The 15711-nt window shown below is 43.8% G+C and overlaps 1 protein-coding gene across 2 annotated transcripts in view; it reads left to right on the top strand.

The window, feature by feature from the left end:
• Positions 1–5970, top strand: part of PTPA (protein phosphatase 2 phosphatase activator) — a 33517-nt gene extending 27547 nt beyond the window's left edge. For both annotated transcript variants that reach the window (XM_089535146.1, XM_089535147.1), the window contains 2 exons: positions 3407–3514; positions 5509–5970. In XM_089535146.1, the coding sequence (XP_089391272.1) occupies positions 3407–3514; positions 5509–5583 (183 nt within the window). In that variant the 3' untranslated portion in view covers positions 5584–5970. The remainder of the gene's footprint in view (positions 1–3406; positions 3515–5508) is intronic.
• Positions 5971–15711: the final 9741 nt, after the last annotated feature.

Below are 15711 nucleotides of genomic sequence, written 5' to 3'. Positions count from 1 at the left end.
TATACAGGGCCTTTTCTGTGGCTGCCCCCAGGTTCTGGAGCTCCATCCCTAGAGAGATCAGACTGGCACCCTCCTTTCTGTCTTTCCACAAGTGGTTAAAGACTTTGTAAAGATTTCAGCAAGTCTTGGAAGACTGATTTCCCAAAGAGAAAGGGGCCTTGAACAAAATGTGCTGGGTTTTCTCTTTGCTGTTTTCATTTTCAGTGTTTATGTTTTTAACAGGTTTCACTTTCTTTGATAGTTTAACTGCATTTTCAACTTTTGCTGGACTTTTACTTGACATTCTTATTGTTGCTTTACGTGGTTTTAACTGGTTCCAAATTTGTGATCGTTCAATTGGTTTTTAACTTTTGCACGCTGTTGATTTTTAGCAATGCTAGTTTTAATGTTTGTAAGCCTCCTTGAGTCCGAAACTGGGAAAAAGGCAGGATATAATAACAAAAACCACACTGTTCAATTTTAGCTATGTTTATTTTAACTGCGTAAGGAGTCAGCTTGTTATAGTGGTTTGGGCGTTGGACTAGGACTCTGGGAGACCAGGGTTCGAATCCCCACTTGGCCATGGAAATTCTCTGGGTGACCTTAGGCCAGTCACACACTCTCATCCTCAGAGGAAGGCAGTGGCAAACCCCCTTTGAACAAACCTTGCCAAGAAGCTCCCTTGATTTACCATAAATCAAAAACTACTTGGAGGCACACAACAACGACAAACCACCTTGAGTCCCCCAAAAGGTTGCTGTTGAGTCTTCTTTACCCGAAATGCTCGGGACCAGAAGTGTTTTGGATTTTGGAATATTTGCCTATCCATAATGAGATACCTTGGAGATGGGACCCAAGTCTAAACATGAAATTCATTTATGTTTCGTATGCAACTTACAAACATAGCCCGGAGGTAATTTTGTACAACTTTGTGCATGAAACAAAGCTTGTGTTCGCTGAACCATCAGAAAGCAAAGGTGTCACTGTCTCAGCCACCCAGGTGGACAGTGTTGGATTTTGGCACATTTTGGATTTTGGGATTCCAGGATTCCGAAGAAGGAAAACTTAACCTGTATTGTTAGACCTGTTTTGCACCCTGCCTCTGCCCTGTAAGCCCAGGTAGACAGCAAACTCAAGCAAAGATTTGAAGGAGAACTGTGTGTGTGTTGCCTCTGCCAGGAGCAGCTTGAAATACAGGTCTTGTGATGTGTGCGTGTGTTTGTGTAGCGGTTTTCCCACAATGCTTCGTCTCTGAAGTCACTGGATTCTCAACATGTGAGCTATTCCTCTTCCCCACAGATGCGTGGCGCGGCCTCTCCCTTTCCAAAGCATTTTAGCTCAAGTCGACACGAAAAGGGCAGCTTTGCTTCAGCGTTAAGGAAAAGCTTTGGCTTTTGGTACAAGCAGAAAAACGGTTCCAGAGAGGCAATCTTGGTTTTTCTTTCCTCCCTCCCTTCCTCTTGCCTTGATCTGTGAAATGTTTTGTGCATGGTGGATTGGAGGAGGAGGAGAAGGAAGTGAGTTATTTTAAAACCTGCCTCTCTGAAGAACTTTGCCTTCCCCGAGTTCCTTTTTAGCCAGAGTCCTCTGGCCTTGTGGTTTCTGATGTCATGGAAAGTTCCCTGGCAAGTTGGGTTGCATTCTCTCTGCCTCCTGAGAGCGGGCGCCGGGGTTGTGTTCTTAGGGTGTGCCCAGAGTCCTCCCACTGCCTCTTGAGCTAAAATAAATACATCAAAATAAAATCAGGTTTTCTCATTTTGCTAGGTAAGATTCTAAAATGCAAAGGTGTACAACTCAGCACAAAAGTTAGAACCATACGCTGTATTCCCTATTGCCATGTATGGATGCGAGAGCTGGACAGTGACGACAGCTGATAGGAAGAAAATGAATGCATTTGAGATACGATGCTGGAGGAGAGTGCTGAGGATCCTGCGGATGGCCAAAAAAGTCAAACAAATGGGTCTCAGAGCAGATCAAGCCAGAGATCTCCCTGGAAGCCAAGATGATAGAACTGAGACTGTCATACTTCGGACACATCATGAGAAGGGAGGACTCACTGGAAAAGACAATAATGCTAGGAAAGGTGGAGGGAAGTAGAAAAGGAGGAAGGCCACATGCTAGATCAGTGGTGGTGAACCTATGGCACGAGTGCCAGAGGTGGCACTCAGAGCCCTCTCTGTGGGCACACAGGCCATTGTCCCAGCACAGAGTTCACCAGAGGTTGTTACTAGTAAGCCAGGGGGATATGGCACTTTGCGATAAATAAGTGGGTTTTGGGTTGCAGTTTGGGCAACTCAGTCTCTAAAATGTTCGCCATCACTGTGCTAGATGGATTGACTCTATTAAGGAGGTCATGGGTATGAGTTTAAAGGAGCTAAACAGAGCAGGGAGGCCCTTCTCTCTTTCTTATCACCCACACAGGTGCATTTGGTTTGGTGCTCTATTTGCTGTCTTTCCACAGGCATATGAAGAATGACTGCTCAAGGGAAATGGGTCTTGCATAACATGCTGTATAATCTATGTGTTGTTTTCTTTCTATTTAATTGATTTAAATTTTATTGATCATTTAATTATATTTTTAACTTTTGTATGAGATCAGATTTTAGCTGCATTTGTTTTAATCGAATACATCTGAGGAAGTAGACTTAAATCTATGAAAGCTCATGCTGCCAACTTCTTCCTTTCAGTTAGTCTCAGAAGTCCTACAAGATCTCTCCGTACTGATTCTACAGACTAACACAATTATATCTTTGAATTCTACCTGTGTTTTAATTGTTGTGAGCCTACTGAAAACAGAAGAGAAGGCCTTTTAGGTGGCTGATCTGAAGTACTGGGACCCCTTCTTAGGGAAACTGGGATTACTGTCTCCTTGCCTTCCTTCCTTCTTCAGCTAAATACTTTTCTATTTCAATAGGCTTTCAGGAACTCTTTATTTTACTATTTTGTTTCTTATTTAAATTGTTTTTCTTTCTTTCTGATATGCATTTTAGATTATTCTTTATGTTACTGACTATCTGTTCATATCTTAATTATACTCTTTAGTGTGGTTTTTTTTAATCACCATTGTATCTTTACATTTGTGAAAGTTGTGACCTTCCAGATGTTGTTAAATTCTATTCCCAAAGTTCTTTATCGTAAGCAATATTGACTAAGGTTGCTGGGAGTTGCAGTTTAGCAACATCTGGAAGACCACACAATTCCTAGCTTTGTTGTAAGTTGCTTTGTGCCCTGGAATCATATACTCTTAAGAGTCTATTTAAACCTGGCTGTCATATCACCTCTCAGTCTTTCCTTTCCAAAGCTGAACCTCGCTAAGGGATATGGGGAAGAAGGTGGGATACTCTGTGTGTGTGTGTGTGTGTGTGTGTGTGTGTGTGTAAAACTAATGAATGAATGTTGTGCTTGCTTGTTCCTTTTTCCTCTCCAGATGAAGACGGGTCCATTTGCGGAGCACTCCAACCAGCTGTGGAACATCAGTGCTGTCCCTTCTTGGTCCAAAGTCAACCAAGGCCTGATCCGCATGTACAAAGCTGAAGTAAGAGAAGGAGGAGACCGGGTTAACCCATTCCACTCAGATATCGCTGTCCCTTGGCCAATTTCTTTTGGCTGGGCCCTTTTTGCCCCTTGCTAACACATGGCAACCCCTATACTTCAGGAGATGGGTGAACTGAGCCCAACAAGATGTTGTTGGGCTGTGACTCCCATCATCCCTCACCATCACCAGTTCTGTGTAGGGTTTGCTGGGTCTTGCAATGTTGCCTTTTTGTCCACCCCTATCCCTAGTTGGAGCCTGGCTCTCGCCCCTTAGAGCAGCAGGCAGATTTCAGGCTTCTTGCATTTACACGCAGTGATTCCCAACTTTTGGTCCTCCAGATGTTTTGAACTTCAGTTCCCCAAATTCTTGACTGTTGGCCAAGCTGGCTGGGGCTTCTGGGTATGGAGGTCCAAAACACCTGGAGGACCAATGTTGGGAACTACTGGCTTACAGGTATATTTGGTGAAGAAAAGGAAAGTGTTCCTGAGAAATTTTGGTACCAGTGGTAGAAATAACATGACAGAATTGGGAAAGGTTCCTTCACACAGTTCAGTATGTTTCTGCAAACCTTTTATTCGGAACTAACAGTTATGGTCATGTGAAATGAAACAACCAGGTCAGGTCAGATCAGCCTTCTATAAGTAAACAAAGGGCCTGTACAGACAGGCCTAAATAAAGCTGCTTTGGGTCACTTTGGAGGTATGCTGTTTCAATGCTGCATGCGTCCTAAGAGGCTAGAAGCCACGCCAAAGCCATGCTCCAGTCCTAAGGACCAGAGCACAGCTTCTGGCCTCTTCCGACGCATGCGGCATTGAAACAGCATACCTCCAGAGTGACCCAAAGCAGCTTTATTATGACCTGTCTGTATGGGCCCAAAATCATTTTTAACCTTCCAAAGACCACTTGGAAGCTTCTTCCAGAATGTACCCAGGGATGACCTTTTTTCATTTCACCAGCCTCTGCTTTTGTTATGATTTTGACTGTGGTGCACAAATTTATAGATCTATACTTTTGGGTCTAATGTGCACTGCAGAAATAATGCAGTTCCACACTATTTTAATTGCCATGGTTTCATGCTGTGGAATACTAGGATTTGTAGTTTGTTGTGGCACCAGAGCTCTCTGACAGAGAAGACAGACATCCCACCAGACTACAAATCCCAGGATACCATAGCACTGAGTAATGGCAGTTAAAGCGGTGTCAAATTGCATTAATCCTGCAGTGCAGATTAGATTTTGGGGATAGCTGGTGAGGCAGGAACATCTACTTTCACCTTTTCTCTCGGTCTTTTTGTTCATTCAACTTGTCTGCTGTAGGCAGACACACAACTATAGTTGGATCGGCTGGAGCAGAATCCTGCTCTTTTCCAGCACAAGCTGTATTGCATTGTTAACTGCACACCCTGCAACAAAAATCCATGGTTCTCTAGCCTTCTAGCTAAACAGATGATGTGGAGGAAAAGGGGGCTGGAAAGGCTTTAAAAGATTTTGTAAAAAGGAGCTTCTTTCTAAGAAGCTGTGTTAACTGAGGTAGTCTATACATCTTTTAGGGCAATGCTATCTTCACCAGGCAAAATGGGGTGCAAAATGGCACAAAGATGAGGCAGAGAAGGTAACAAGCCCAATTACCATTGGCTTATTCCATCAGATTTTGACTGGAATAACATTGCATTAGACCTCTGAGTTCCTAAAGAGCTAGGATTTGAGTGCAGAACTCTAAAACTGGAGAGCAGAGCTACACGAAGACCCAATTGCATCTGACCTATATATTATTTTATAAATGAAGAACATCGAGGCTGAGAGATAAGCAGTTCTTTCAGGAACCTCCCCATACTTTCCCCACCTCTGTTCTATAAGCAAGGTCTGTATGTTCCTTGTCTTTTAAGTGTGATGTTCTCAGCTGCCCTGGAAGCAAGCATGTGTGTGTGTTTGATTGTTTCTTACACCCACTTTCCTCTTCTTCCTTTTCCTTTCCCACTCCCTTTTTTTTTTCAGTGTCTGGAAAAGTTCCCCGTGATCCAGCACTTCAAGTTTGGCAGCCTGCTTCCCATCCATCCTGTCGCCTCTTAAGAAGAAGGTCTCCGTTTTGCGGAGAGGGAGACGCCGGAGTGAGTGGGGTGCAGTCGGAGCCCCTTTTCCTGTTCACCCCGAATCCCTCTGGCTCTTGAGCCGGTTCATTCGTTTGTGGGGCAGAAGAGACGAAAGAAGTCTTTCTGAAGCACTTGAAGGGCCTCCCATCGAAGAAGGGAAGGGAAGAAGGGAAAAGCCAACACCCCAAACCCATCTCAAATGCAAGAGCTAGACTTGACTCTGGACCACATCCTTCTCCCCCTGCACCGAACCCACCCTTTGCTCTGGCATATCTGGCACGCTTGGTTTTCTTCCTTCTTTTTAATTTAAAGGGGAAAAAAGGCCTGCTGTACCCTGATCTGAGGAAATACAAGTGCATTAGATGGAGGGGTTTGAGGTCTGACTCCTTGCCCAGGGTCTCTTCCGTTTTGCGTTCACTGGTTGGAAGAAGGGGAATGAGGGGCTAGTGGGGGGAGAAGGAAAATGTGTTGAGTGTGTGTTTGTGAGCCTTCGGGAGTCACTCGTTGCTAGAGTGGGGGCTTTTGTTCATCTTGTATGTGTGGTGCGCCTTGTATGTGTGGAAGTGAGAGCTGAGAGAGCGTGCCTGCGTTGGTGAGTTTTTCCGCTTGCGGGGGCAGGAGCCTCCTGAGAGGAAGTTGGAAGAGCTCCAGCTGGAGTCCCTTATGAGCTACAGAAGAGGCAGAGCTGAGAGCAACGATGTGCAGAAAGCTCTCTTTCTGGTACCTTCCCCCGGCAGAACCGTTCTGCCGAGGCTGCGTGGCTTCCTTTTGGAACAAGAAATTAGGACTCTTTTGGACTACAGCTCCCAGCATCCTCCTGCCAGCATGGTTACTAGGAATTTTGGCATTTGTAGTCCACCTCTTCCCCCCCCCCCCCCAAAACAACAACAACAACCCGTCTTCAAATTCTGGGGCTGACCTGTTAAGACAGCTTGGTTGGAGATGCTGTGTCTCCAAGAGCCAGCTTTACATGGGCTGTTCCTCTAGAACAAGACGGAGTATGATGCAGCCTGTGGTCATTTTGGGGAACCCTGAGTACCTTCTCAATTTTGGTCTGTTTTCCCCATTTTTAAAAATCCTGAAATAGAAATGTACGAGGAGCAATTTTGTCACGTTTTGTCCCTTGCTGCCTTTTAAAAAACACATTTAAGGAAGTCAACTATGGTTCACTTCCTGTTTTTTAAAGAAAAGCCTCTCGTGGGGCTCAAGGATGTTCAAAACATGGCAAATTCTCCTCCTATACCTCCTAGATGGCCATTTAGAGCCAATCAAAAAACTTTTATTTTTTGAAATGTCCCGCTTGGATGGATGCAGCTCCCCAAGATCCCATGGGGAGTCACTGTGTTCCCCAGCCTGACAATTGCCACCCCATCCTAACATTTTGTCTTCCATTCAGCCAAATTGGATAGCAGTATCCATCATCTGTCAGCCTTGTCTTCCAGGAGGTGTGAGACTAAAAGGTGCTGGGCTTGTGGGAACAAGGTAGCTTGCTGTCATACCTGAACTCAGGTGAGAGTGGGATGGGCCTGCAGCTCATTTCTTATTTGTTTTCTCTCAAACTCCTGATTTTCATCTTTTAGGCCTATCCATGCCGAGATGAAGTCAAGAGAACTGGAGCATTGGTCCCAGCAGCAGCTCTTTCCATAATTTGGAGACGATGGGCTGCGTTCTCACATTAAGGAACACTTGAGCCAAAGCAAAACACCCATTTTGAATACCTCAGCCATCAAAGGCATATCTGAAAGATAGCATGGTAGGGAATGTGTGGCTTTTCCGGAGATTACTGGAGTCCCGTGATTCTCAGACCCACCTAGCATGGCCAGTAACGGGAATATGGGAAATGTAGTCCAAAATGTCTGGAAGGACAGATGTTCCTTGCTCCTGGTTGCAAGGGACAAGTGCATTGTCTGTTGTGCCTGGTGTGACTCCCATGTGGAAAATCCTGAGTCTCTGACATGGTGAGTAAGAGGAGAAAAGAAGGGGGAACTTGCTAAGACTTTCAGGTGTGCCTAGGACATCTGACTTGAGTTTAGAACTGGTTATAATGGTGTCAAAATGTCCCTTTGCAAATGTGAGGCACTGTCCGAGGTCCATGGTTCCTCTTTGGACGTGGCTTGTAGAACTTCAGCAACTCCTAGCCACACATGACAACTGTCTGTTTTCAGGGAGATTAATAAATTTCCTAGGGTCACTGTATTTATTGTAACTTTAAAACCAGTTAAAAACATGGCTGGGGATTCTCTTGATAGCTCACAAAGACAGGTCTGCTGTCGGAAAAGCTGAGCTCTGAACCTCTCGGTCACTCTTCAGATGTGATGGACTGGAACTCCCATCATCCCCTGCTTGCTGGTTGGGGAGAAAGGGAGCTGTAGTCCGACATATCTGGAGGACGATGGGTGAGGAGTCTGCTTTATTGCCATCAAAATTTTCTGTCATCCAATCCGCACAGCGGTGCAAAATTTGCACAGAGACCTCCAACCTCTAGTGTTGCTCTCTTCACTGATCCCTAAATTTGCAGCTTATCTTGGGAGGACTTCTAAACCTTTTCCACTTTTCCAGGAAAACCAGTGGCCACAGAGAGGACCACACATATGTCTGTAGTAGTTATTGGAGAGCCAACCTGGTTCTAAGCCTGACAGAAACTCACCCTGCTAGTCATTGTTCGTCTCCTGGTTGTTTTTGCAAACCTTTTTGTGCATTAAGCCATTCCCCACAGCAATAAAACTTCCCTCTAGGTTGCATTTTTCAGGCTGCCATTGGCAAAAGTTGGGTTTTGGGGTGTTATTAATATTTCTGTTATTAATCTGTCCAACTTCTTCATTCCTCACATTCTTTTGAAAGCTCCAAGGCTCTTTTTTAAATGGTAGCCAGCATCCTTTCCTTCTGATTCAAAGCAGGAAAGTTATCAACGTACAAACTGCTGGTGTACCTTTTCTCCATGCTTTTTAGGAATTCTTTCCCTCCTGGGTTTGAGCACTGTCTTTCTTCTTTTGATTTGAACCCTGCCAGAGCTCTCAAGGTTGAAAAAAGAAATGGAGGAACTGTAAATTTGGCCACCATTTTGTAAAAGAGGTGTATTTCTCAGAAGTCTTTACATAGTACAGGTAGGGAACGGGAATAAATGAAGAGTATAGAAACCCCCAACAAGGCAGAAATGTTCTTAATCCTTTTACTTCTGGGCCTATGTTTCCCAAGTTGGGTCCCTCCACATGCATTGGCCTACAGCTCCCAGCATCCTTCATTAACTATGCTGGATTCTGGAAGTTGTAGTCCAATACATCTGGTTTGGAAAGGCTGCCTTATTAGTTAACTAACTGACTTTCCCCAAATCATGTCAGTTTTTGATCTCTTCCATGAGATTGGAGAGATGAAATATTGAGCATGGATGGGGACCTTTCCAGCAAGAGGGATGTATATATGTGGCTTTCTCTTAACACATTAATGCACACCTTTATGGAGTAATACACCTAAACTAGCTGCACAAAAAGTATTGACTAGGCTTTGTCCAAAAACATGATTTAAACAAAACTGTGGAAAGGGCTGGACTTTAATATCCACTGAGATTTCAGCTCTTTTTTAAGGTGCAGAGGAAAATATATGCCATTACTCCAAATGTCTTTTGAATTATTGTGATGTTTCCCCAGTTTCTTCACTTTTCTTGGAGTTTATATGTATCTACATTGAGGCCTGGCCCTTAAGAGGTGAAAAGTACTTATAGATATAGAAAGATACTTTCTATATGGGGTAGATTTTCAAGGGACAGGGTCTATGTCCATTTTGACTCTCTTTTTGTCCCTAAAAGCCCAGTTGTACCCCAGGAGGGTCTAGTTGAACACTTTGCCCACCTTCGGATCCTTTAGAGCAAGAATGAACAACAGCAGAGGGAGTGGAAGAGAGTGATAACACCCATCCAATTTGTTGGAAATTGAATCAACCCAATTTGGAGAAGGGTTACTTTGGGTTCTCAGAAGGTGGGCAAAATGGATTAAGACCACAAATAGCAGCCCCTGGAAGGTATAGTAGTCCACTTTTTGTTGAAAAATGCTGAGGAGGAGACCATGTTGGGACATCCATGGTCCATAGCCTGACTACACAGTTCCCTGTTTCAGTGTTAACACTGATGCTTCGATGCATAAATTTGTGTATAAGTAGACTGCCTTTTCCAGTGTCTCCACCAGAGTTGAACACAGTTCCCTTTTTGGTGCTCACTACAATTCCCACAATCCCTCAGCCATTATTGCTGACCAGCCATGTTGACCAGGGGATTCTGGGAATCCTGCAAAATGATCTTCCTTAAAATCTGGCCTGTGCCACTGCAAAACTGCTCACATGAGCAAAGCCTGATTATGTAGCAGATTCCTCCCTCTCTTATATAAAGACGTCTATAGGCTCCGGATGGTGCAATGCCAGCATCGGGGCCTCCTTCAGGATACTTCATCACTGGGTTGTGTTTTTTGTTCAGTTCTTTCTGCAGAACTAGGTGGGCCAGTGTTTCTGTTCGGCCTCGCTGCCCAAGCAACACTCTTTCTTTTTTGTCCATCTGTATTATCTGTTTCTCTGTCTCCTTATGTGACAAATAGTTCCATGCGCATGTCTCTCTTGGCCTGGAATCATCACCCCAGAGTCCCTTGGGGCTGTCGACGTACCATGCGATGCTCTCGCTCGGCTCCCTGGCTTCCTTGGCGTTGTGGTTGGAATTAAACCATTTTGCGTTTTGCACCTGGTGCCTGTGTTGGTTTTTCTGCCCATGTCAGAGAAAGATGTTCTTCTTCAGCTGGGGACTCATAGAGCATCAAAGGGGGATTCTGGGCATCCATTTACTTAAAATTGCCCCTCTAAGGTCTGAAAGGTACCTTCAAAGGTTGATCCATCAATTGAAATAGAAGTAGAAATTGTGCGACCTTTCATATCTTGCAGTACTGCAACACACTGCCTTCCTTATGAATGGTTACACTGGCTGATGGGAGTTGAAGTCCAAGAAAATCTGGAAGGTTGCGTAATTCTCACCCTTTGCTCTAGCACAGAGACGGTGGCTTCTGGGGGTCTAAGAGCAGAGATATCAATATTTGGCTATAGTCTCCTTTCAAGTGAGGATGAATCATTGTCTGCAATTTTCTCCAGTGTGGAGAAAATGAATGATTTTTGCACAGCAATTGCCTGGCACATCCTGAAATGTTTTGGTAAATCATTCCATGACGCACCTTTCCTTTTGTATGAGAATCATAGGTCTTGCACCCCAAAAGTACTTTTAAAATAGCCCTTTGTGGGTTTTTGTGTGTGTGGGTTTGTGTGTGCAAGATCGCTGGTTTATTTGGTGCAAAATCTGCCTTAAATCCTATTGAGGGAGAAAGGCAGGATATAACTCCGTGAGATAAATAAAATAAGTAAAACCCACTAGTCTTGTACAAAAAGCAAAACAAACAAACAAACAAAAAATCCACATTGTTATCTGGAAGCTGGTTTTTTTTATGGGAGGAGGCAGCATGGTGTAGTAGTTTGAGCATTGGACTCTGGAGACCAAGGTTTGACTCCCCACTCAGCCATTGAAACCCACTTGGCAAGTCACATTCTCTCAGCCTCAGAAGAAGGCAAAGGCAACCCTCCCCTCTCTGAACAAGCCTTGCCAAGAAAAAACATAACTTAGGAATGACTTGAAGGCACATAACAACAACAACATTTACATTTATATTCGGCCCTTTTCCCAATTTGGGAGTCAAGGCAGCTTAAAACAGATTTTAAAAAATAGTTTAAAATTCACAAAATACAAAAATTAAAAAGCAATTAAACTATCAAAATAAATTAAAACCAGTCAAAAGCATGTGCCATAACAAAACTTCAGAGTGTGCAAATACCAGGCTAGCAAGGCAGAATTCCCACATCCTTCCTGACCAGGCTTCCTGTCTCTGGATTCTCCACTCCAAAAGCGGCATCTGAAGAAGTAGGCTGAAGCCTAGGAAAGCTCCTGCAACCAACTTCTTTCTTTCAGTGACTCTCAAAGGTGCTACAGGATCCCTTGGCATACTGGTTTTCCAGAGCTTCAGTTGGCAGTGCTGAAAGAAAGAAGTTGGCTGTATCTTTAAGTTGAGGCTGTCGTATTTGGGCCACATAGTAAGAAGTCATGACCTCCTAGAAAAAGGCGATAATACTAGGAAAGGTGGAGGGTAGCAGAAAGCGAGGAAGACCACATACTACTTGGATAGACTCAATCAAGGAGGCCATGGCCTGAAGGACTTGAGCAGAGCAGTAGAGGATAGATAGAAGGTCTTGGAGATGTCTCATTCACAGGGTCGCCATGAGTCGAGGTTGACTTGCGCTAACAATGTTTATCACAGACTATGCCATTCAAATGTTTTAATTTAGAAAATACCAAATCTAGCATTGAATCATAGAATTATTGAGTTGGAAGAGATCTCAAGAGGCATCCAGTCCATGCAGGAATGCAAGCCGTCCCAACCAGCCACAGTAGGAGACTCCACCACTCTCCAAAGGAGTGGGTTCCACTATTGAGCAGCTCTTATTGTCAGGACATTCTTTCTAATGTTGAAGTGGAATCTCTTTCCCTGTAGCTTGAATCCATTGCTCCGTGTCCTAGTCTCTGAAGCTGCAGAAAACAAGCTTGTTCCTGCCTCTATATGATATCCCTTCAAATATTTGAACAGGGCTATCATATCCTCTCTTAACCTTCTCTTCTCCAGGCTAAGCATACCCAGCTCCCTGAGTCGCTCCTCATAGGGCTTTATGGTTTTTAGACCTTTCACCCTACACAACTATGCACAATTTTTGAAGGCTGCACTCTTGCCCTGAGATTCCTTCCCCTTCTGAGGTTCAGGGACCTCAGGATTCAGTACACTACACTTTGCAATAGAGATCCACAGGGAGAAGGAGATAGATGGGCATTAAAAGTTTCAAGAAGAATAGAAACTAGAGGTATCTTTGCAGCTTTAAGAAACTGAGTGCTTTAAAAGAACGGTTAATACTTGACTTTTCCAAGCCCTCAATGAAGCTGTGGATTGATTCGATCAGTCCTTGTCTTCTTGACACTTATCAGGAGAGAGTTACTTTGAGATAGCTCATTTGAGGCCTATTTACACGGGAGTACGTCTCCTTGAACTGGATTGACATTACTTCTGAACAAACCTGTGTTAAACTGAATAGAGAATGAGTCAGTCCAAATACATTTACCCGGCCTTGGCTATTGTTTGCTGAGGATGTGGCGGTCCATGCTTTGTTCCTAAAAAAGTGAGGATTATTTATTAAAGAACCTGGATTATTTCTCTCCCAATTGTTTTAAACCAAACACTAAATTTAGGACTGGAGCATGGCTTTGGCACGGCTTCCAGACTCTTAGGATGCATGCATCATTTAAACAGCATACCTCCAAAGTGACCCGAAGCAGCTTTATTTTAACCTGTCTGTATAGGAATATAGTCAAGAAATCAGAAGCCGACCCAAGACTTGCAAGGGCGGCTGTGAAGGAATTAGATATGCAAATGCCAAGAAATGTCATTGCATAGCAAAACCAGACTCATCTATGCCATGTGTGATATCATTCTAGACAGTGAAGAAAGCAGACGGGGAAAAAGATAGACTCATTTGGAAAGTGGTGTTGGAAGAAAGTTCTGCAGAAACGGTGAACTGCAAAAAGGGCCTAGGGAAAATCAAGGCTGAACTTTCCCTAGGAGCCAAAATGACTAAACCGAGACTATCGTCCTTAGCAGAGATCATGAGACAACATGAGTCACTGGAAAAGAGAACGCTGGTAAAGTGGAAGCAGTAGGGAGGCTACACATGAAAGGTGAATGGATTCTGGGTGCATCTGCACTGTAGAAATAATGCAGTTTGACACTACATTAAGCGGTGTACCTCCATCCTACAGAATCCAGGAACTTATCACGTGGCAACCAAACATGCCATTCTCTGCAAATTCCCTAGTGTATTTATTAGTTAATGGTTTAATTAATCGGTTAATCAGTTATTAATCCGACCAATTAAATGCCTACTTTACCAATCTGAAGAAGAGTTCATCAATTTCCTCCTGTCCAGCTGTCAATTTTAATATATTATTACCATTACTATTACTATTATTATTTAAAAAACAAAACCAGCATTCATTGCTGTGAGAAAAGTTTGAATCCATGTTTCTCCTAAGGAAAATCAGCTTTAGAGTGGAGCTATTTGGGAAGGAGAAGATTTTGGGGTATTCAAGTTTATTTAACAGAGCCAGCCCAGTGTCATGACTATGGCTGCTGCCACACTGCAGACCTAAACCAGTTTGATAGCCCTTTATCTTCTATGGTTCATTGCTATGTAATTCTGGGATTTGTAGTTTGCTGGGGGCACTGGGGTTCTCTGACAGGGAAGGCTAAATAGCTCATAAGACTACAGATACCAGAATTCCAAAACACTGGGACAGGGCAGTTAAAGCCATGTGAAACTGCTTTATTTCTGCAGTGTGGATACTCCCCCATGACTATGGAGAGCGGTTCAAATCCCTGCTTGGCCATGGAAACCTATTGAGTGACTTTGGGCAAGTCACATTCTCTCAGCCTCAGATGAAGGCAAAGGCAATCCTCTCTGAACAAACCTTGCCGAGAAAACCCCGTCTTATGCCTTATGGTTGCCATAGGTTGGAAACTACTTGAAGGCACATGTCTGCACACATACGTTTCTGACTTACGACTTACGAACCTATCATGGGGTTTCCTTGCCACATTTCTACAGAGACAGTTTGCCATTGCCATCCTCTGAGGCTGAGAGTGTGTGACCTACCCAAGGTCACCCATGGGTTTACATGGCAAAGTCGGGATTTGAACCGTGGTTTCCAGAGTCATGCATAGCCCAGTGCTCAAACCACTACTCCGCATTGGCTCCAGGTGGAGTCCCTGATTGTAAAACTGGCTTTCAGAGATATCACAGTTACCCATCTCTAGAGCAGGCAGTGCTTGGAAAAGTTACTTTCATGGGGTTGTCATCATGAAACCAGGAAAAGGTTCCTGTATTTTTAATACTGGTGTACAACAGGGGGTTTCACACAAGCAACACAACCATGAAAGGCAAGGAGCACTCTTCAGTTTTTACTCTGGCAACTATTTGTGGGCCATGCTGGATGCAGTGGCATCACTAGCGGGGTGTGGACCGCACCAAATGCCTGCATTTGGGCAGAAATTGGGTTGTGGCATTGGCCTACTTCTGTTTAAAATGCTGCAAGAGATGGAGTGAGTGAGGCGAGGCTCAGTGACAAGAGAAAGGAGAGGCCATAGATATATATATTTTTAATTCAAATTTCAAAATTTATAACATTTTTAATATTTATTTTTATTTCAAAAATAATTTTAATGCTTTTTTTAAATTTTCTTTAAAAACATCCCATTTGACCAAATTTTCACTTTAACCAGGTGAAACTATGTATATGTAAATACAGATAGGTTGTCTCTGTGTGTGTGTGTGTGATATGGTAATTGAACGGCATATTGTTTAATTTTGCTGGTTGTTTTTATGTTACAACTGTTACCCTTAGATTCAGTGATATGTGGGAATTATGAACTACGAGTAATATTAGTACAAAAGATATTAGTAAGGATTCGGTATGGCACGGCACGGCTCGGCACGGCATGGCATGGGAGAAGGTCAATTGCGGAGGGGGTGACACCATGAGTTACTCCACTGGGTGACACCAATCCTAGGGATGCCACTGGCTGGATGGGGGATTCTGGGTCTTGCAGTGTGGAAAAACAGTAAAGATTTTAAAGCTTTGTTGCACATCTCCTATGGAGGCAAGACTCAAATTTTATTTTCTTCGCTGTCAGCCGGGCAACTTTCTGATTTGGGAGTTGGAAATGAATAAAGGAAGAAGAGGCAGTGGAGCCGATGGGAGGAATCAGGAATATGGGGGGGGGGGGAACGCGCAACCTTCAGCTGTCGCCTCCTTTGCAGCGTGAACATTGCTGACATCATGATTAATTTATCAGGTGCTCATGAATATGCAGATGAGACTGGTTTAGGGCTTTTGCAAAAGAGCGAGAGAGACGGTTAGGGAGATGCTGGTTGTGCACTTCAAACACTCATCGTATCTCTCTGTCTCTTTATTTTTCGGATGTGCGTGTGTATG

Source organism: Sceloporus occidentalis, unplaced genomic scaffold (genome assembly GCF_023333645.1).
Source record: "Sceloporus occidentalis isolate IW3139 unplaced genomic scaffold, rSceOcc1.0.p SCAF_8, whole genome shotgun sequence".
NCBI lineage: Eukaryota > Metazoa > Chordata > Lepidosauria > Squamata > Phrynosomatidae > Sceloporus > Sceloporus occidentalis.
This window is presented reverse-complemented; position numbering and strand designations above follow the sequence as displayed.